We start from the raw sequence: 23,686 nt of genomic DNA, 5'->3' as shown, positions 1-23,686 counted from the left end.
GAAGATTGAGGGGGGATCTGATTGAAACGTATAAGATCCTAAAGGGATTGGACAGGCTAGATGCGGGAAGATTGTTCCCGATGTTGGGGAAGTCCAGAATGAGGGGTCACAGTTTGAGGATAGAGGGGAAGCCTTTTAGGACCGAGGTTAGGAAAAACTTCTTCACACAGAGAGTGGTGAATCTGTGGAATTCTCTGCCACAGCAAACTGTTGAGGCCAGTTCATTGGCTATGTTTAAAAGGAAGTTAGATATGGCCCTTGTGGCTACAGGGGTCAGGGGGTATGGAGGGAAGGCTGGGGCGGGGTTCTGAGTTGGATGATCAGCCATGATCATAATAAATGGCGGTGCAGGCTCGAAGGGCCGAATGGCCTACTCCTGCACCTATTTTCTATGTTTCTATGTAATTCACTGTTTATTTCGACATACATTTAACAAAGCTGATCTGTAATCTCTAATCTCACTTTCATTTTGTACTCTGGTTCTTGGCTCTGCTGTCAGTGGGAAGTTTCTCACTCCTCTAGACCCTAATGTTAACGTGCAATGTTTCCAAGAACGTCATGGTATCGTTTATAGAACAAACACTTGGGCTCTGGATCAGAAAAAAACAACAACTTCCATATTACTCCCTCAGTACTGCTCTTCACCACCACCCTGGAACAACATTCCTTTGGAGCTGCTGTGTTGGTCTGAAATTTCTGCTAAATTCTTTGGAGCTGGAATCAGTGACCTTCTGAGCATGAGTGTGCTACCACTGAGCCATAGCTCAGCGTTGCCACAGGTTCAATGTTCTGAAAGTTTTCTTTTTTTTTAAAATTTTTATTTTTATTTGGATAAGGAATTCACAAGTATCATGAACTTTTTTCACATGTATAACCTTTTCCATTTTTTTTATATATGTATAAAACTATAATTACTTATACAATCCTAAGTACACATTAAGATATAAAAAGAAATTACACACTTAAATAGATAATTATGTGCAGTTGAAATTCTACTCTATTAGGCTAAATAATGATATTAGTTGTTAAGAAAGATAGTAATAATAGTGGATTAATAATAATTTCCATCTATCTCTTCTGGACCATTTCTTCTGGTCCAAGATGTTGTATGTAAGCTTATGTAACTACCATTGTAGATGTTTATATCCTAACTTGTTCATGTTTGCTCCTACCCCCAAACATAATTATCCAATCCCTATGTACTTATTTACTTTATCATTTTTCATCCCTTTCCCAAATCTTTTCCTTTACTTGTGTTAATTCTCGATCTTCCAAAAAAAACGGAAAACAAAAACAGTAAACATTTAGACCAGGGGTGCTTACGTTAGCAATATTACTGTGTTGATGAGAAGAGCAGTATAAATCATTAGGAGAGTCATCTAAAGTCTGCTCGCTTTGGGGTTATATATTCAATCCATTTATTCCAAATTTGATAAAATTTTTCTTTTTGAATTCTCAGAGAGTAAGTCATTTTTTTCCATTTTAAATATTTCTAAGATAATTTCGTGCCAATCTTCTAATGTAGGTGGTATTGGATTTAGCCCCTTTCTAGTGATTGATTTCTTACTTGCCGCTAAAAAGGGCCTGCAGCAACTTTATATCTTTCTTCTGTTCAAGAAACAATACATGCCCCCAATAGAGCGTGTTCTGAAAGTTTTCACCGGTAGAAAATTACCAAGAATTTTTTGTGGTTGGTAGAAAAATACATGAAAGAATGGGGAAGAAATTGATGATTGTAACTACAAACTGAGCTGTATCAGATGGCTTTCTAAACTGTCTAGAGTCAGTATGAAATATTCAATGTTTACATTTTTAACTTAAGAATACTGCTTTTGTGCACCAGAATCTTGTCTCTAGCTTGCAGTCCAAGTGGCACCTCATTTGTTTGCTCCTCAGCTGCTCCAAGCATCAAACTCGTGGCTGTGCCGGATACTGGAGAGAAAGGAGTGAACCTGGTTCCAGGCAATCTCCTGCTCTGGGACACAAAGACCATGAAGCAACAGGTAATACACCAGCAGCTTCTCAGAGAGAAGCTAGTGCCAAGTGTAATAGAAGATAGAACATTACAGCACAGTACAGGCCTTTCAACCCACAATGTTGTACCAATCTTTTAACCTACTTAAAGATCAATATAAACCTTCCCTCCTATATAGCCCTCCATTTTTTAAAATCATTCATGTACCTATCTAAGAGTTTTCTAAATGTCCCTAATGTATCTTTCTCTACTGCCACCTCTGGCAGGGTGTTCCATGCACACACTACTGTCTTTTTAAAATAAATAAATTACCTCTAACTACTGTTACGTACCCCGTAACTAGGTTGCCAAACCAGCAGAAATGGATCACTCAGTTGGAGTCTGGATTACTAGAACTAAGCAAGTTTTATTAAAGAAACAAGCAACACAGTACTCTAATCAAAAGGATAATAAATGCAACAGTTCAGCAATGATAAACACACATGTACACAGAATTAAGATAACAGGATCAATCAAGCTCTATCGTTGTCTAGGGGTAAATGACCAGTTTCAAAGTGACGCAAAGTTCAGTTCAGTTCGCAGACAGTGGGGGGAAGGAGAGAGAGAGAGTAAAACGAATGAATATTCTAACGGCTTCCACACACAGACCTTCGCAGTCAGCTTTCGTGCGAGCCCTTTGTGATGTCATCTGAGGTCACCGACCGTGACCCCTCCGTTTCCAGATACGATCGTTTCTCTGCGGTGAACCCGGCACCCAGGCAAGGGTGGACACACACCAGGTTCCCGCTGATCGTGCCTTTCCACCCTGTGCGTCTATGGCTTGTCCCGTGACTAGCCGTCCAAAACTTCCCACCGACTTGTGAGAGACGCACCGCTTCCAGGGTCTCGTTACCTCGGGGTGTCGTGTGTGTCCTGCTTTAGCGAACCTGTCCCTTTTTATCCCCCTGCTGGGGTATCACCTGTCCATCACTTCAAACAGCTCAGGGTTCAAAGGGGGAGCCGATCTTGACAGCTCTCCTTCCGTTACTCTCTCCTGTCCCTTCATTAACATCTCCAAATGCTGCTCCATTGTTTTCCTTATCTCTCTCTCTCCTGAAGACAGGTGGCAGACCAACTGCTGATCCCACTGGTGCCAGCACAGGACAGCTAACATCTTAATCTATGTGTATTCTTGTCACACTACCCTGTTACTTTCCTCCAGTCACATTAAAATTATGTCCTCTGGTATTAGCTATTTCTGCCCTGGGAATAAGGTAGCCACTCAATCTTATGCCTCTTGTACTCCTCTGTCCGTCGCTTCTCATCTGTCTTTGCACCAAAGAATAAAGCCCTAGCTCATAAGATATGCTCTCTAATCTAAGCATTATCCTTGGAAATCTCATCTGCACTCTCTCTTAAGATGTCCACATCCTTCCTATAATGAGACAACTAGATCTGAACAGAATATTCTAAATGTGGTCTAACCAGGGTTTTATAGAGCTGCAGCATAACTTGAGGCTCTGGAGCTGAATGCCAGTGAAGGCCAACATACCATGTGGCTCCTTAAGCCTTGGGGCTGTAAATAAAATACACTTGAATGCAGAAATGGCTCATTTTGCTTGAATTGCTATCATCTACAAGAGCAGTTAATTAATCTTTTACCTGTCTATATAATCAATTTCTGATCTTGCCTCAACAGTATGCCACCATCCCCACCTTATGTTATATCTCCTGTTCATTTCTTCTAAACCTGTTTAATTTTGTTCCTCTTCCCCTCGACCAGTACCCCTCAATTACTAGAAATGGTCATTTTCTGACAACTGCACCCCAAACCACTTACTGTGTTAAATAAATCTTTTCAAATGACCCACTGGTTCTTTTGCCAATCAGCGGCAGCACAGTAGTGTAGCGGTTAGCGCGAATGCTTCACGGTACCACTGATTGGCGTTCAATTCCCACTGCTATCTGTAATGAATCTGGTAAGTTCTCCCTGTGGCTGTGTGAGTTTGCTTCAGGTGCTCAAAAAGTTCAATCAATTTGCATGGCAACTTTGAGAGATCTGTCAACATGGACACCAAGATCTCACTTTCTCGACACTGCTAAGAATTCTACCATTAACTCTGTATTTCTGTCTTCAAATTTTACCTTCTAAAGTGAATCACCAGACATTTTTCTGCATTGAATTCCATCTGCCACTTCTCAGTCCAGTAATGATACTGGCTGGGCACCCTGGAGGTCATAAATTCTGTTGCTACATGGGAAATCTATGAGATTTATTAATTTAATCTGGTAACAGTGGCTGATTGTAGGACCATTGTATAAACACAACTGATAAACTAGATATGGTAGGACTTGTCCATAACCTCCAGAGTTGTCCATTATGTCTCGGTGGAAATGAGATTTATTCCATGTATATTCTGTTTTAGAAAAAAATTCTTCTTCCTCTATACAAAGTTTTGTATTTTTTTTAAAAGAAAGCCTGTGACCACTCTGAATGCACTGATACAACTGCAAATGCCTGCAGCCACTCATTCGAGACATTCAAAAGCATGTTAAGACTTCTGCCATCACTGTGTCATACAAACCTAATTCTACTAAAATTAATATTGGAGCAATTGATATCCCCCTGAGGTTGAACTGCTGTTTTTACTGTCAGAAATTTCCCTGTACTTGTGAATTTACCCTGCATTCCTTGCAGTGTCATCATGACTTTGTTTTGTTTAAACACACCTTGCCATTCTGGCATGTTGGTTCTTTATTTTTTGGTTTACTCTATATTTTGAAACACTATTACCAGGAATTTTGAGCCACTCTTTGCCCATCTTCTTCCTATTTTAGAGGCATCGACTTGTACAGCTTGGAAACAAGCCATATGGCCCACCACCTCCATGCCAACTAATGGCAATTACCAATCCTAAATACAAGCTCTTGGTCCATTGACTCAGGTGCTTGTTCAGACACATCTTGAATGCTGTCAGTGACTCTGCTTCTGCTGTACTCTCTCTGGCAGTGTGTTCTATGTATTTGCCACTCTCTGTGTGGAAAATGTCCCCTTTGTATCTCCCATTTTGTAAGCCTATGTCCTCTAGTTTTATCTACCTCTGACAGGGGGAGAAAGATTCCTGATCAACATACACAAAATGCCGGAGGAGCTCAGCAGGTCAGGCAACATCCATGGAAGTGAATAGTAGTTGACATTTTGAGCCGAGACCCTTCTTCGGACTGAAAAGGAAGTGAGAAGATGTCAGAATAAAAAGGTGGGGGGAGGGGAAGGAGACCTGCTCGAAGATGATAGGTGAAACGAGGTGGGTTGGAAAGATTTGTGCCTTTCACTTTCTATGCCCCTCATTATTGTATAGATTTCAAACATATCTGCATTTGGCCTCCTCCATTCCGGGGAGCAACGGATTTTGCACCTCTGGTCTCTCCTTATAGCTGAAACATTACATCCTAGGTAGTTTCCTAGTGAATCCCATGTGCACCTTCTCCAGTACAATCACATCCTGGAGCAAGTTTGCCTGCTCTTGTGTGTAATCTCCTGGCTAATGAAACCTTGTATCCTTCATACCTTATTAACCACATTGACCTTCCTGCATTGCCTCCTTCAAGGACCTTTGGATTTGTATCTCAAGTTCTCTATTCTTCAGTACTCCCAAGGATTCAGCCATTCATGTATGTTCAACCTTCATTAGTACTCCCAAAATGTATCACCTCACATCTACCTGAATTAAACACCATCTGCCATTTCTTGCCCGTTTTACAAACCCATCAATATCATCCTGTAACCCAATACTTCCCTCCACACTATCAACATCACCACCAATCTTCACGACATCCAAATAATTTATCCACACAGTGGATTCCGGTTAATTGGGCCATCGGTTCATCAAGGCAGCCACTTATTTATGACTACTCATAAAGAACAAAAACTAATCGAGAAAATAGCTAAGATTCCCTTCATCTTTTTGGGACAGTATGCTGCTTAATTGGGATAGGACACTTCCCTCCACACTATCAACATCACCACCAATCTTCACGACATCCAAATAATTTATCCACACAGTGGATTCCGGTTAATTGGGCCATCGGTTCATCAAGGCAGCCACTTATTTATGACTACTCATAAAGAACAAAAACTAATCGAGAAAATAGCTAAGATTCCCTTCATCTTTTTGGGACAGTATGCTGCTTAATTGGGATAGGACACTATTACCAAACAGTTTCTAACTAGAGTCAGTAACTTGGACTTGTGTGACCGTTAGACTCTACACTGTGCTGACAGCAAACAGCTTTTAAATGGTGTTAGTTGCATGTGTTTGTATTTAAAAAGCAGCGAGTTTTGTTACTGTTAGTTGGGAAATAAACAGTAAGGCAATTGAAAACTTGCTCACTGCTGTTTCAAGCATTCAGGCTTGGAGGTGTCAGAACAGTCGGGAGTCAGTTATTTTGTTCAGTCCCTTCACCAGTCTAAGGAGTAAATGTTGGATTCAGATCGGGTTTGAGGAGTACTGTGCTGATGTAGATCAACAGGATTGTGTATGTATTGAAGGATGTCAGTTTGTAGATTCTTACTGTTGAGGGTTTAAAGTTTCAACATGTTGACTTGTTTTCTGCAGCATCAGTTTTCCTTGGATCCTGAGCCCATTGCCATTAACTGTACGGCTTTCAGTCATAATGGAAATCTGCTGGTGTCTGGAGCAGCTGATGGCATCATCCGACTCTTTGGTAAGGTTGACCTTTCCACGGATTTAGGCTTTGAATGCTTGGTTCCAAATGTTCTTGCTCTAATTACTTGATTCCTTATTTGGTTAGATCTGAAAATAACACTGAAACTACAATGTCTGAACAGCCAATTGTCTGCTTTTCAGCTGGGTGAAGGTCTACTGGGGTCCAGATTTATAGACACTGCTTCACTCTAGTATTTTGTGAACTGCTTGCACATTGATAGCTCAGCAGGGTTAAATGCTGATGATCTGTGTAGAACCCATCTATTCCAATGCCCAAGATTCAAGTTCCCAAAACCAGTTACATCACCTCAGCTTGCTTGAATTGAGTAAGTACAGAGCAGACTCAAACTGCAAGATGCTGGAGAACCTCGGTGGGTCAGGTAGCATTTATGGATGAAAATGTACAATTAATGTACAAGGATGAGACTCTTCATCTGGGCAGCTAAACACAAGCATCTTGTGTGGTGCTTCAGATTCCAGCATCTGCAGTCTGTGGTGTCTCAGGGGTGAGAAGCCTGCAGCTTAAAGAGCCTGAGTATGAGGGAGGGAGTTGAGTAGTGAGGAATGCCTGACTTTGGTTTGAATTTTGTTTCCTCTAACTGATCTGAGCAGAAAATTAGGTGGAGGCACCTGACTCAAGCAATCAGCTCTACCTTGGTGTTCATGGAGCTCTCCGTTTAGTCACTGCTTGAGCTGCAATTCCCCAAAGTCAGGTACTACTTTAAACCTTTTTCAATGTGAGAAGATTTCTGAAAAGCAAAAAAAAACTGTGGAGGCTGGAAACCTGAAATGAGGACAGAAAATACTGATGAGACTCAGCAGGTCAGGTAGCATCTTCAGGGGGTGGGGTGTGGTGGGGGGGTGGCGAGAGAGAGAAGGAATGTTCCAGGTTGATGACCTCACATCAAATCTGAGCATGTGTCTACTTGTATGTTTCAGACATGCAGCGGTATGACTGTGCTATGAGCTGGCATGCACATTCTGGTGAAGTTTATTCCGTGGAGTTCAGCTACGATGAAAACTCTGTTTACAGCATTGGTGAAGATGGAAAGGTATTGGAAGTATTATTAAATACAGTACTACACAGTGTTGGAGAGAAAGCACCAGTGACTATACCCACAGGGATCATGAGAGGGGGAGGAGCTTCCTTGGAATGTTTAATGGCAATGGGGTTGGAACTGTTCCCCTGTAGTAATGTTCTCATTACAAGAAAAAGTGCCGTGAAGCTAAAAATCTGTTGACCTGTATCAGAGCAAAACTTTCCTTGCATCTTGGTGCCTGACGGGAAATTTGTTGACAATAATTTACGCAAAGTAAACAGCTTTAACCAATGCTGTTTACCCTGAAATGTTATTGTTTAAAGAGACAATTGTAAGTAAAATGGGGAGTATACCGATTTAACATCTTCCTTCCTCTTATCTAAATCTTTTTCCATAACTTTCTTAAATCTAGACAAATTGTACTCAATACCATAAAACTCTTGTCCCACTAGTTAGTCCTTTTGCTTGCTCAGCTTAATTTCCAAACATTAAATTTAAGTATTACAGCCTGGTTGTTTGGCTTGCTGTGTGTAAGCAAAACAAATGTCTTGAATAGAATTTTGGAATTGTGTACTGAATGTATTCAAGTTCCTAGTGTGAAATCCTCTATGATTGCCTTCATTTTTCCGTGTCCCTTGAAGTTTAATGTACACGTGAAAATATAATTGGTCTTCACCCTTATAGCGTCAATCAATAGCCATCACTTGGATCTTCCCTTCTTATAGTTGTGATTCTTTAATTGATGTCAGTTCTGGTTCTCGGCTGGCATTTTGCTGAGCCTCCCATTTTATGAAGGATCCCTGCCTGTGAAACCAAGGTTTACACACTCTTCCGCATCCCCCCCACTCCCACAACCTAACCTACACACAACTATTTTGTTTTTACAATTTCAGCTAGTAAGTGTTCAGTTTTATTTTGCAGTGTGAAGATGTATATACCAGCTGAAGAAAGTGCAGCTATTAACATCTCTGACTGATTTATTTTGATTTCTTGGGCCAATCCAGTTGATACAGTGGAATATTCATAAGAGTGGAGTCAAGGTTTCTGAGTGTGGGGTACAGCCGGATGCTATTGGCCCGTTTGTGCTGTCTGGTTACAGCGGGTACAAGCAAGTGCAGGTGCCGCATGGAAGACTGTTTGCCTTTGACTCAGAGGGACACTATGTGCTGACCTGCTCATCCACTGGTGGAATTATTCACAAGGTAAGACATGGGCCTCAAGCATTTATTATGGAAGAAGCTGGTGCATTTTCACACCCTCTGCTTTCTCCCTCCTATAGGAAGTGCTATTTATCTTGAAGTTAAACACTGCTGTCATTTTTTTTTATAAGTCAGCGTGTTAAGAGTGACATTAACAATAGAATTTTAAGCTAACAATTTGGTAGTGTTTCTTTTATAGTAGGGTTTGAACAAGGAGTTGAGCCTTCAGGAGTGAGGTTCTTCCTCAGGATAGAAGTTGAAACTCCCCTAAAATCGTGCAGCTGCCAGGAATTCACCGCATGATTGATGAATATTTACTGACAAGGGCCCTGGAGGTGGAATTTATTCACAGAATAGTCATGCTCCAATTCCACAATGGAACAGGCTTGGGGAACTGGTCTGCTCGCTTCACTGTTCAGTCCCTTTGTGACGTCCCTTTGTGACGTCCCTTTGTAGCATTGGTGAACATTCACATTGTCCAGGGTGAATAGTACTGGCCACTCTCAGGGGAACCCTAGTAATGCCATAGTGCTGGTCCAGGATCCTGGTTCGTACCTTTTCCCCCATCCTCACCCCATTTATTTCTTATGACTTGAGAGGAGGCCATTGAGCCCATGGTATACTGGCTGCCAGTGTAATCACATACACCAGCTCCCCCACCCCACTCCCTACTGGTTCTGATAACCAACCAAGTTGGAACCAATGATTTATAGCAACCTAAGAACCTACTAACCACTTATCTTTGGGATGTAGGAAGGAACTGGAGCACCTGGGGTAAATCCCATGTGGTTGTGAAGAGCGTGCAAACTGCACACAGACAGCATTGGTCAGGATTGACCCCGGGTCACTGAAGCAGTACCATCTGCTGTGCTTGTATCTGCACACACCACCCAAATATCCAGTTGTTCTGCTGAGCCCATGACTCTGTGATGCCATAAGCTGTAATTCTACGTCAGAGTCCTGCCTCTGATCTTTCTGTCAAAACCTCAAATTGCCCCCTTCTTGTCAGAGCAGCCCCCCCCCCAGCTCAGCATGCACTCTTTCACAAACTCTTGATATAGTTCCCCCTCAACTATATTTGCCTAAAGTTTATAGGGTGGATAAGAAGGCATATGGTGTGTTGGAGATGGGAAATTGAGTTCAAGAGCCATGAGGTAATGTGCAGCTCTACAAAGCTGGTTAGATCACAATTGTAGTATTCAGTTCTGGTCACCTCTTTATTGGAAAGGTGTGGACGCATTAGAGAGGGTGCAGAGGAGATTTATCAGGATGCTGCCAGAATTAGTCCTCTGAGGATAGGTTTCTCTTTGGAGCAAAGGAGGATGAGTTATGGTTTGATTGAAGTGTACAAGATGATTAGAGACATTGATCGTGGATAGCCAGAGACTTTCCCAGGGTAGAAGAGGCTAACACCAGGGGTATAATTTTAAAGTGATTTGAGAAAAGTATAGAGGAATGTCAGAGATCAGTTTTTTTTTACACAGTGGTGAATGTGTGGAAAGCCCTGCTGTGGGGTGTGTTAAAGTCAGATAGGTTTGTAATATTTAAGAGATCTAGATACGGTGCATGGATAAAAGAAAAATGTGGGGCTATTTGGGAGGGAAGGGTTAGATTGGTTTTAAAGTAGGTTACAAGGTCAACACAGTATTGTGGGCTGAAAGGCCTGAACAGTGCTGTGCTATTCTCTATTCTGCTCTTTAAATTCCACCTCCACCTGTCTAACACTTGCCTTTGATTTGTTCCCTCCCTATCATTTAACTATGATTGGTCTGTGAGCTCTACCTCACTATTTCACTATTTTTCACTATTTATTCAATTTTAATGTAATTTAGTTCTTTTTTTAATGTCTCGCAGTCTACTGCTGCCACAAAACAACGGATTTCACAATGCCTGTCAATGATATAAAACTTGATTCTGGGGGGACGTCACGTGATGACGTGGGATTGAGACGTGTAAATCCAGCTCTCCCGTAAAAAATCAGCAAAGTACCGTTTAAACAAAGCAAAGTTAATAAATACTTTCTGAAAACTAATAAACTTCTCAAGACTATTTTACGATATGCCTCGTAAATTGCAACAGAAGAAGTCTGTTGTGAAGTCGTTGCGAGATGGGAAGAAAAAAGGGCCTACTGCAGTGATGGAACCTCGCACTCAGGTTGGATCTCCTTCGGAGGAGACACATTTTATCTCTGGCATAGAAGAACAGGGAGCAATGGCAGCGGTAGCGGTCTCTGGGAAGAAGATGCTGGAATTGCGCATGCGCAAAGAAGTAGGCATGCGCAAATCGATACAACTCAAACTACAAGAACCGCCGGCCACTGCAAGCGAAAGTGACTCAGAGTCAGAATTGGATTCAGCAGGGAACACAGACAAAGAGGAAGAGGAAGAACTGGAAGAGACTGAAAGTAAAGGATATCATGGATCATAAAAGAGACTTCATTACAAGTAATGATTGAATTGAAAGGATTAAAAATAGAGCTTAGAAACATGAAGATGAGCTGTGATAAAGCTATGAAAAGGCAGGAGAAAGTGGATAAGAAACTTCAAAAGTTGGAAAGAACAATGGAGCATATTAACGATAGAGTGGAAAAAACAGAAAATGATATGCTTGTCTGGAAAATGGAAAGAAAGCGACTGTTGGAAAAAGTGGATGCGCTGGAAAGTTTTAGTAGAGGAAATAATATTAAGATTGTTGGTCTTAAAGAGGGAGACAATCCAATAGAATTTTGTCAAAGATGGATCCCGGAAACTTTGCAAATGAAAGAGGGGGACCGATCAATTGAAATTGAGTGGGCACATAGAGCTCTAAGACTAAAACCACAAGATGACCAATATCCACGATCAATTTTAATAAAATGTTTAAGATTTCAAGACAAAGAAAGGATTCTACAGGCGGCTGCCCAAGCTGCTAAGAATAGAAAAGGACCATTGATGATAGAAGAGAACAAATTTTTTTTCTTCCCTGACTTAAGTTATGAACTTTTGAAGAGAAGGAAGAAATTTAATCCAGTGAAAAAAGTCCTGTGGGATCACGGTTATCAATTTATATTGCATTATCCTGCAACCTCGAAGATTTTTTTGGCTAACGGAGAAAAAGGATTTCTTGACGATTACTGGAAAGCAGAGGAGTTTGTGCGAGATTCTTTGAAGATACAAGAACAAACCCAGGGGTGCGAGATGGATTAAAGATGATGATTGGGTCAAGGAATAGACTTGGTGGATTTTTAAAGGCGGAAGAATATAGAGTTACAGAATACAGGTGGACTAAGATGTTAACTGTCCTGTGCTATCACCAGTGGGATCATCAGTTGATCTGCCACCTGTCTTCAGGAGTTTCGGCTCGCTAATTATATAATAGAGGGGAAGAAAGGTTAAAGTTTGAGGAATATTAGTTGGGAATAGTGACATTAATTTATATATATATATATATACACACACACACAATTTTTTTGTTACGGGGGAGCTGGAAGAAATACTGACCAATCGCTATGGAATTCATGTGTGCAAGCGTGGCAATAGCCAAGACCCGCAGAATGGAGGGGATAGTGTTTTTTTTCATTCACAACATTAGTAGGGGGATATTCTGTTATTTTTCTTTTTGTATCATATCTATCTTTTATTTCTTTCTTTTTGCCTGGATGATTGGGAAGGAAACACATAGCAACATCGTGAAGTTTAAAGAGATTCCCCAAGGAACTATGAGAGTTGAGATGTTAAGTAATGTTTTAGATTGGAGTAACTTTGTTAAGAATAATGACTAATTTATTGAATTTTTTGAGTTTTAATGTTAATAGGCTTAATGGACCAGTGAAAGAAAAAGAATCTTAACACATATTAAGAAAATGAAGGTAGATTTAGCCTTCTTGCAGGAAACGCATCTAATAGAAACAGAACATCAGAAATTAAAGAGAGATTGGGTGGGTAGTGTTGTTGCAGCTTCATTTAATTCAAAAGCAAGGGGAGTAGCAATTTTGATCAATAAAACGTTACCAATTAGAATACAAAATGTAATAACCGATTCTGCGGGGAGATATGTGATTATACACTGTCAACTTTTTTCTGAATTATGGACTCTTATGAATATTTACACACCAAATGAAAATGATGCAAAATTTATACAAGAAGCTTTTTTGAATTTGGCTGATGCACATGAAAAAAAGTGTGCTGGAATTTGTAAGAGTGAAGGGCCAGGAAGTGATGGTAAACCTGTAAGAAGTTGATCCAGGAGTAGGTGATGTTCCGGACAGCACTTGTTGATTCCATTAACTTTGGTGTCTTGCAGCTGACCAACACGGATCGAGCCATGGAGCCCTGCCTATCACTTGGAGGTCATCGAGCTCCTGTAGTCACTGTTGATTGGTGCACCGCAATGGACTGTGGGACTTGCTTGACAGCATCAATGGACGGAAGAATAAAGCTGACCACTCTGCTGGCACACAAGCCATAAGGCTATGACCCATCTGGACAGGAAACACTGGTGTGCCTCCCTAAGAGAGATTGCTTCAGAGCCTGTGGGCGTTACAACACTTCAATTTGTATTTGAGGGTTCCACTCATGAAATGATTCCAAGTATTGTGCTAAACTCTCTCTAGCCATATGGATTAATGCTGTATTTAACAAGTTTTTTAATGAAAAAACATTCCTGCTATTGTTTCATGTCTTAACAACATTGCATTTAAATCAATTTTAAAATGGTAGCTAATTCTGGGAATGCTAAGCATGTGGGCCTTTTGCCCTTGTTTGTACAGTGTAATTGCCTTCTGTGTGAGCAGGGTATTCTACATTCTGGATTTCCCTCTCACTTACAACTTCAGGTACAACTTGTGCCTGAGCATTATGCAGCAGTTGTTCCTTTTCTTCATGCTCCAGGGGTGTGATCGCTGATGGGTCTGAGCCCCAAGTTCATGGTCATTGTTTGACCTTCATAACTGTTAGGTGCTGCACTTCTCTGCCCAGCTTCTGGAAGGGTGCAAGTTAAACTGCTGTGGCAGACACCTGCTTTGTAGCTTCACATGTAATGGTGGGCAGCTAAAGTGTATGAAAGCAGGGAATTGTTAAGAATGTTCAAACAAGCCACTTGTATTAGCATCATGTTAAATGCCCTTGAATGCAGAGATGTAAACTGGAAGAATCTGTCAATAGCTTTATCTGGCACATTTAGTAACAGTTTGAACTAACATGGTTGTCTCAAGTTTGGACAAGTTGGTGCTTTATGCAAAGGATCCAGGAAACTGATGCCTATCCCAACTCCAGATGTACCAAGCTTCAGGTCAGATATTTTCCTTTCTAAGGAGTTGATTTGTATTCTTGTGTCACAGTAAACATTTGGAATACTCAACTTGGCTCAGGCTCTGAGATCCATGATTATTGAGTTCTGAATCTGCTTTAGCTGTTCTCTTGGGTGTAGTAGTAATACTTTTGTTAAATGCTTTGTATTCCACGATATAGCTGAATTGCATTACTGTGCATTCAGGTAATTTCAAGTAATATTGTGATCAGAGTTGGAAATCCAAATGATTCATGCACCTATTTAACATTATTTCCACATTTAACTTTCTCTCCCTCAACTTTTACAATTTTATATTTCTATCACTGCCTCCTGCTAACATTTCCAGTGAACTTGGCTGTGTTTCTCTTGGACCTTTTTCCAGCCTGTTTTTCCGCCAGCACCACCAATCAGCCTACTGCTTTCCAGCCAGTCTCAAATGTTCCTCTCCTTCCACTCTCTCCCCTTTCCCTGCAATTTTTATTTCACTTAAAACATCTTCCAGTTCTGAAAATTATCAGCTGGAAATATTTACTATTGCAATGAGGTATTGTAAGATTTCTCAAACAACAGGAATTCTGCAGATGCTGGAAATTCAAGCAACACACATAAAAGTTGCTGGTAAACGCAGCAGGCCAGGCAGCATCTCTAGGAAGAGGCACAGTCGACGTTTCAGGCCGAGACCCTTCGTCAGGACTAACTGAAGGAAGAGTGAGATTCCTTACTCACTCTTCCTTCAGTTAGTCCTGACGAAGGGTCTCGGCCTGAAACGTCGACTGCACCTCTTCCTACAGATGCTGCCTGGCCTGCTGCGTTTACCAGCAACTTTTATGTGTATTGTAAGATTTCTTCCTTGTTCTTTTCTGATTCAGTAGCCAGAGGTATTTGCAAACAAAGAAGGCACTACACATGTTAAAGTTTATACAAAGTACTTTATATAGTTTGAATAAAGTATTGTACTTTGTATAAAAACTACTCATTTAACTACAGTCAAATACAGAAGGAAAAATGCATATCAGTTTAAACAAACTATCTAATACATTGCTGGAGAGAACCCCAGGTGTCTGATAGCATCTTCTACAACTTTTGGCGCTGTCTGGCTCACATATGTGCTGGTCACAACCCCTGGCCAACGGTGAGATTCTGATATGCACAAAAAAGTACCAATTTTTATATCCTTCAAAACTTCCACCTTAGTGCATTTCCATTTAGTTATGGCATCAGGCTGTACCTCACCTGTCTCAAATTCAAGGCAGGCAGCATGTTTTCCAGCACTATCTACTGTCAAGGCTTTGTACCAGTACATTTTCTAAACAGTTCCATATTCCAAGCTTGCACCATTTTGTCTTACAGCTACCATTTGCGCAACACACTTTTGCACATGCTGATGAGGAATCAAATATGACTAACTTCGTTCTCTCTGTATGTACATCTTTTCATATGTCCAGCTGAGTATTGCTAGTGCTTTTCATTTTCACTTTTGATTCTTGTTTCGCATCATTGAACTTTCAGAGACAGCGGTTGAACTGAATAAAATAATCTAATAAACTTAATTTTTTTTGATTTCATCTCTTTGGGGAGGAAAATTAAACCTAGGACCAGTTGGCTGGCTAAGTTTTGGTGCACATTTATGCTGTCCACTGCCTCCCCCCGTGAGTTAACATTCTGGCAAGCTCAAAGAACTGAGAATTCATCGTTAAATTTATTTGTCTGTCAGTTCTGACCTAAGAGGCGGTTGCCCATGCCTTTTGAAGGTTGAAACCAACAACGTCAGCCCGACACAAGTATACTTTAAGCAGAGTTCACATCAATTAAATCAGACTTCAGCAATGAGAAGAACATCTGGCTGGTAGGTCTGCATTATGAATGAGGCACAACAAATTATCACCTATGCTTTTAATAACACATTGTCAATGCGGGCAGCCTAAAGGATTTCTGTAAACTTTGAGAATGGATATTTGGATAAAGTTATAGAATGTAAAACAGTACAGCACAGGACCAGGCCTTCCGGCACACAGTTTTGTCAAACCAATTAAATTAATATTCAAATGGTCAACTAAACTAAGCTCTTCTGCGTACACGATGTCCATATCCTTTCATTTTCCCTCACATTGATGTGTGATTCTAAACATCTCTTAAAAGTCCCAATGCATCTGGCTCTACCACCACCCCAGACAGTCCATTCCAGGCACCCGCCACTGTATATCTCACATCTCCTTCAAGCTTACCTGCTCTCACCTTAAATGCATGCCCTCTGGTATTAGACATTTCAAACGTGGGGGGAAAAGTTGCTATCTATCTATCTATACCTTTCATACTCTAATAAACCTCATCATATTTCCTATCAGTTTTGGCCATACAGAGAAAACAACCCAAGTTTGTCCAACCTCTCATTATAGAACTTGCCTCTAATCCAGGCAGCACCCTTTCCAAAGCCTCAACAGCCTTCCTATAACAGGGTGACCAGGACTGTATGCAATACTCCAGATGTGGCCTAACAGAAGTTTTCTAAAACTGCAACACAGCTTTCTAACTTTTCAAGTTCAAGTTTTATTATCATTCAACCGTACATGAATATAGCCAAATAAAACACAAAGTATTCTTCCAGGGCCAAGGTGCAAAACACATTACCAATAGCACATAGGGATACACTTTCAAAAAAAAAAGTCACAAGACGAAAAAAAATGATATAGCTAAGTCTCTGGCATGACGAGATTGCTGGTAAATTGTTCAGGAACGCAAACACGAGGAAATCTGCAGATGCTGGAAATTCAAGCAACACACACAAAAAATGCTGGTGAATGCAGCAGGCCAGGCAGGATCTCCTAGTGGCCACACATTTTAATTCCACGTCCCATTCTCATTCTGATATGTCTATCCACGGCCGCCTCTACGGTGAAGATGAAGCCACACCTAGGTTGGAGGAACACCACCTTATATTCTGTCTGGGTAGCTTCCAACCTGATGTCATGAATATTGACTTCTCTAACTTACATTAATGCCCCACCTCCCTTCATACCCCATCCCTTATTGATTTATTTATTTATTTATTTTTAATCTCTCTTTTCTCCCTCTGTCCCTCTCACTATAACTCCTTGCCCATCCTCTGGGCTCCCCTCCCCCTTTTTTCTATGGTCCCATGGTCCTCTCCCTTCTCAGCCTTGTATCCCTTTTGCCAATCAACTTTCCAGCTCTTAGCTCCTCCTCTCCCCCTCCTGTCTTCTTTTATCATTTTGGATCTCCCCCTTCCCCTCCCACTTTCAAATCTCTTACTATCTCTTCTTTCAGTTAGTCCTGACAAAGGGTCTCGGCCCGAAATATCGATTGTACCTCTTCCTATAGATGCTGCCTGGCCTGCTGTGTTCACCAGCATTTTTTTTGTGTAAATTGTTCAGATCCAGCTTGTTCTTCCATCGAGTAACCACTGGAGGGCCTCACCGCATCAGCATTTCTTCTCATTGGTGATTGCAACAGAGGCAACACTGTAATTCTGTACTGAAGGTAACTGGGCTGAGATACAATAAATCTATGTAATTTCTCCTCATAGAGCAAATGACCCTCACTGTTCATGCTCCTGGAACCGATCAGCTAAACCTTTCCTGTTATTCCTGTATTATAAATACTATATTCTTCCTTTCAGGTGTGTACTCAAGGTGGTCTCCACAGACTTCAGGTGATTCGAACAAGACATCCATTTTCATTATAACATTCAAGATGATTGTTGATGCCTTCAAATTCTTCATAGGTTCTGACTTGCTGAAGTAATGAAATCGTTTCATGCTGACTCCTGGCCATTTCTGGCATCTCCAAGCTTGAATGCTGGAAAGTTTTGTTTGACAATGAACTTCAATAAAAAAAATTACAAAAAAAAATAAACCACAGTAGACAAAAGTGTTTGGAACTTGCTTACTGCTTATTTCTCGCCAAGTGTCAGTGACAAAAATCACTGCTATCTGAGCACAAACACATGCAACTGACACTACTTAAAAACTGTTTGCTCTAATGGTGTAATGGCCACACAAGTGCGTGTGACTGACACTGGTTAGAGACTGTTTGGCAAGTCTCCTGCCCCAATTAAGTGGATTAGTATCCCAAAATGAAGGAAATCCCAGCAACTGTCTTGATTAGTTTTACTTCTTTAAGAATTATCCCACATAAGCAAATGTCCTGATTAACTGATGGCCCAATTAAATGGAACCTACTGTATTTTCTCTACAGAGCAATATGCACAAAATGCTGTAGGATCTCAGCAAGTCAGGCAGCATGTATAGAAACAAATAAACAGAGGGGAAGAGAAGGGATTTTTTTTACTGGAAGGAGAAATTGATATTCATGCCATCAGGTTGGAGGCTACCCAGACAGAATATAAAGTGTTGTTCCTCCACCCTGAGGGTGACTCCATCGTGACACAAGAAGAGGCCATGGACTGACATGTCAGAACAGGAATGGGAAATGGAATTAAAATGTTTGGCCACCAGGAAGTTCCACTTTTGGCGGATGAAGCGCGGGTACCTGACAGAGCGTTCTCCCAATTTATGATGGTTCTCATCAGTGTAGAGGAGGTGGCACTATATTGTACAAGAGTTCTAAATAATTATATTATCTAACTGGGGAGAAGGTTCAAACATCAGAGATGCAGAGGGACTTCAGAGTCCTCAAACAGGACTCCCAGAAGGTTAATTTACAGGTTGACTCTGGTAAAGAAGGCAAATGCAATGTTGACATTTACTTCAAGGGGAGTAGAATATAAAAGCAAGGAGATAATGCTGAGGCTTTATAAGAGACAAGTCAGGGCCCACTTGGAGTATTATCAACAGTTTAGGGCCTCATATCTCAGAAAGGTTATGTTGTCATTGGAGAGAGTCCAGAGGAGGTTCACGAGGATAATTCCAGGAATGAAGGTCTTGACCTATGAGGAACGCTTGGCAGCTTTGTGCCTGTACTCACTGGAATTTTGAAGAATGTGGGGGGAACTCATTGAAACATACCGAATGTTGAAAGGACGAGATAAGGTGGATGGGGAGAGGACATTTCCTGTGATGGTAGTATCCAGAAATAAAGGGCACAGCCAAAATATTGAGGGGTGACCTTTTAGAACAAGAGTGTTGAGGTTGTTTTTTAGCCAGAGAGTAGTAAATCTGTGGAATGCTCTGCCACAGACTGCAGTGGGGGTCTGGTATGTCGGTATATTTAAGGCAGAAGTTGCTAGTTTCCTGATCAGTCAGGGCATCAAGGGATATGGCAAGAAGGCAGGTGTATGGGGTTGAGTGGAATCCAGGATCAGCCATGATGGAATGGCAGAGAGACTCGATGGGCTGAATGGCCTGATTCTGCTCCTATGTCTTATGGTCTTCTTACAGAACTGTCTGCATCCATTCAACCAAATTCTATCATAGAAACATAGAAAACCTAGAGCATAATACAGGCCCTTCAGCCCACAAAGCTGTGCTGCACGTCCTTACCTTAGAACCACCTGGGTTTACCCACAGCCCTCTATTTTTCTAAGCTTCATGTACCTATCCAGGAGTCTCTTAAAAGACCCTATCGTTTTCGCCTCCACCACCGCCGCCAGCAGCCCATTCCATGCACTCACCACTCTCTGCGTAAAATACTTAGCCCTGACATCTCCTCTGTACGTACTTCCAAGCACCTTAAAACTATGCCTTCTCATGCTAGCCATTTCAGCCCTGGGGAAAAAGCCTCTGACTATCCACACGATCAATTCCTCTCATTATCTTGCACTCCTCTATCAGGTCACCTCTCATCCTCCATCGCTCCAAGGAGAAAAGGCGAGTTCACTCAACCTATTCTCCTAAGGCATGCTCCCCAATCCAGGCAACATCCTTGTAAATCTCCTCTGCACCCTTTCTATGGTTTCCATGTCCTTCCTGTAGTGCGGCGACCAGAATCGAGCACAGTACTCCAAGTGGGGTCTGACCAGGGTTTTATATTGTCATGGCCTGATCCATTGACTTCTCATTTCAGTTCATTTCCCTTTCCCCGTGTTCCACTGGGCTCCTTGATTAGGGCACCTGATCCTCATTCGAACTGGCAGCATAAAAACTCCAGCTTACAGCTACTCGCTGCTGGTTCATCACCATAGCCAGTGTGGCTATGCTCGTCCTGGAGCCGCCAAGAATCATGGACTCTTAAGTTGCTTCACTGCCTGTGGCTGCTTAGTGAATTCAGTTGTTTTCATGTCCAGCTGATTGCTGGCTGTTTGCCGCTTCATGAGCTACTCCGTGTCAAGATTCGTATTGTCTGTCAGTTGGTTTAGTCGTCTTGTTTCCAGCTGAGTAGGTTCAGCCATTTGCTGCTTCTCCGAGTTGGGTATTCTGTCTCTCCATGTCCGAGGCCAAGTTCAAGTCCAAGTCCAGGCTCGGGGCCAGGTCCAAGTCACTTTCAAACTTTTTTTATTGATTTAAAAGAATAAGCATAAATTACCTCCTCAGGCAGGAGGAGAAGATGGCGGCGTGACGCAGCGCATGCAGCTCTCCGGTGAAATGATATCGTATTTGTAAGTAGGATGCCGTGCACAATTCTGATCTGATGGAGACAGATGTGAGAAGCAGAGGAACATATGGAGAAATTTCTGGAATGTCCGGTTCGCTGCCGCTGCTACTGTGCGATCGAGAATCTCCGGAGGGAAGGCCCCAAAATCCCCGGCTTTGCCTACTGCTGGCGACCGAGGCTGAGGTCGAAGCGTTCGGCAGAGATGGTGCTCGGTACTCGGTGTCGGAGGGCTGATCAGAGCTTGAAGTTTTCGGACGACTCAGAGTCAGACTGTGGTCGGGCATGGCAGGGAGAGTTTTCTTCCTTCTCCCGTCTGAGTGAGATATGGGACTTTCGAGAGACTTTGAACTTTTTTACTGTGCCATGGTCTGTTCTTCATCAAGTTATGGTATTGTTGCACTGTTGTAACTATATGTTATAATTATGTGGTTTTTGTTAGTTTTTCAGTCTTGGTCTGTCCTGTGTTTCTGTGATATCACACCGGAGGAATATTGTATCATTTCTTAATGCGTGCATTACTAAATGACAATAAAAGAGGACTGTGTGTCCTCATAACCTAAAAAAAATACAAACCAGAGGAGAGATTATCTCAAATACATATTTCAATAATAGTACAAAGGAATATACACTGTCAAAATCATATATAGTATTAAGCTAATCTAAAGAGAGAAAAGAACTACTTCTCCTCTTAACAGTTCATAGAAAAAAAAGACTCAAGATTTCTGTTATTGAGGGAAAAAAAATCCCCACTGAGCCAGCCTAAAACAAAAAAAAGGGACTGGGCAGTCCATTTTGAGGATACAGTTAAAAAAAAGGAAAAATCCTTCTGGTCAAATCTAAAACTATGCGGAGAAGAAAAAAAAATTAACTGAAAAAGTAAAAAGAATTAGATCATATGAAAGTGTTGAATAGAAGGTCGCCAAGTTTGCTCAAATTTAAAAGATGTATCAAACGTCCAACTCCTTATTTTCTCCAAACTTAAAGAAGACATAATGAAGGAGAGCCAAAAAAAACAGTAAGTGGAATGGGATCCTTCCAGTACAATAGAATAGTTCTCCTAGCCAATAAAGTTGAGAAAGTTATCATGTGTTGAGCGGAAGCAGGAACGTTTCCTGCTTCCTTTGGAAGAATCCCAAAAATTGCCATAAATGAATCAGGTTGTAGGTCCAAACCTATGACTTCTGATAACGTTCTAAAAACACCTCTCCAAAAGTTATTTAACTTTATACAGGACCAAAACATATGAGTTAAGGTAGCCACCTCAGTGATGCATCTATCACACGTAGGATTTATATTAGAAAAAATATGCGCTAGTTTATCTTTTGACATATGCGCCCTGTGCACTACCTTGAACTGAATCAAGGAGTGACGGGCACAAATAGATGAATTGTTAACTAAATGACAAATTTTATTCCATTGATTATCTGAAAGTGACTCCTGAAGTTCCAATTCCCAAGCACGTTTAACCTTATCATTAGACATCATTCGTAAATTCAATAGCCATTTATATATAACGGCTATCAATCCTTTTTGAAATGGTTTAAGCTGAAAGGTAACATCTATCATATTTGGTAAATGAGCAAATGGGTAATTCAGTAACAAATCGCATAAAAAATTCCTGACTTGTAAATATCTAAAAAATTGTGCATTAGCTAAATCATATTTGTCCACTAGCTGCGAAAAAGACATTAAGCAATCCTCTAAAAACAAATCTAGGAAAGTTTTTGTTCCCTTAGTTTTCCATGTTAAAAAGGCCTTATCTAAAATTGATGGTTTAAAAAAGTAGTTAAAATGGATATTACTAGAAAGAACAAAGTTATTTAAGTCAAAAGATCTGAGAAACTGAAACCAAATTTTTAATGTATGTCTAACAATGGGACTAAGATCTTGTCTACCAATCTTAGAAAACAAAAAGGGAAGAGGAGCTCCCAGTAAAGAAGCCAAAGAGAACCCCTTTACCGAGTTCTCCTCCAAGTCCAACCATGAAGGACAGTCCTGCTTATCTATATAGTGAATCCAAAAAATAATATAACGATTATTGATTGCCCAGTAATAGAGCCTAAAGTTTGGTAAGGCCAAGCCACCATCTTTTTTCTTAATTTTTGCAGTAAAGGTTTACTTACTCTAGAGCTTTTATTATTCCAGATATAGAATAATCAATTCGCAAGACAAGACAAGCCAAAGGAGCAGAAATAGGCCATTCAGCCCATCGAGTTTGCTCCGCAGCTCCCCCATGAGCTAAACTATTCACCCATCTAGTTCCAATTTCCGGCTTTTTCCCCATATCCCTTGATACCCTGACTAATTAGATACCTGTCAATCTCCTCTTTAAACACCCTCAATGATCGGGCCTCCACAGCTATACGTGGCAACGAATTCCACAAATCCACGACCCTCTGGCTAAAAAAATTTCTCCTCATCTCTGTTTTAACTGGGTACCCTCTAATTCTAAGACTATGGTCTCTTGTCCTGGACTCACCCACCAAGGGAAACAACCTTTCCACATCTACTCTGTCCAACCCTTTCAACATTTGAAATGTTTCTATGAGATCCCTTCTCATTCTTCTATACTCTAATGAATACAGTCCAAGAGCCGACAAAGGCTCCTCATATGTTAGCCCCTGCATTCCAGGAATCATCCTCGTAAATCTTCTCTGAGCTCTCTCCAACATCAGTACATCCTTTCTAAGATAGGGGGCCCAAAACTGCACACAGTATTCCAAATGAGGTCTCACTAATGCCCCATAGAGCCTCATCAACACCTCCTTACTCTTATACACTATTCTTCTTGAAATGAATGCCAACATAGCATTCGCTTTCCTTGCCGCCGATCCAACTTGGTGGTTAACCTTTAGGGTATCCTGCACGAGGACCCCCAAGTCCCTTTGCACTTCCGATTTTTGAATTTTCTCCCCATCTAAATAATAATCTGCCCGATTATTTCTTCTTCCAAAATGTACAACTGTACATTTGTCAACGTTGTATCTC

The 23,686-nt window shown here is 41.2% G+C and overlaps 1 protein-coding gene across 2 annotated transcripts in view; it reads left to right on the top strand.

Annotated features, from left to right (window-relative positions):
- wdr91 (WD repeat domain 91) overlaps positions 1-18,179 on the top strand; it is a 55,341-nt gene extending 37,162 nt beyond the window's left edge. Inside the window, exons 11-16 of one of the 2 annotated variants that reach the window (XR_010019244.1) lie at positions 1,844-2,003; positions 6,571-6,679; positions 7,621-7,733; positions 8,726-8,923; positions 13,202-14,188; positions 17,826-18,179. Coding sequence is in view for 1 of the 2 variants with exons in the window: in XM_063058317.1 (XP_062914387.1) it covers positions 1,844-2,003; positions 6,571-6,679; positions 7,621-7,733; positions 8,726-8,923; positions 13,202-13,366 (745 nt within the window). In the remaining variant the exon portion in view is untranslated. Of the gene's footprint in view, positions 1-1,843; positions 2,004-6,570; positions 6,680-7,620; positions 7,734-8,725; positions 8,924-13,201; positions 14,819-17,825 lie in introns of those variants that run through there. The other variant, XM_063058317.1, reaches the window with a different exon arrangement.
- The last annotated feature ends 5,507 nt before the right edge of the window (positions 18,180-23,686 follow it).

The sequence above is a fragment of the Mobula hypostoma genome, chromosome 9 (genome assembly GCF_963921235.1).
Source record: "Mobula hypostoma chromosome 9, sMobHyp1.1, whole genome shotgun sequence".
Lineage (NCBI taxonomy): Eukaryota > Metazoa > Chordata > Chondrichthyes > Myliobatiformes > Myliobatidae > Mobula > Mobula hypostoma.
Note: the sequence above shows the minus strand (reverse complement) of the source record. Positions and strands in the feature narration are given on the sequence as shown.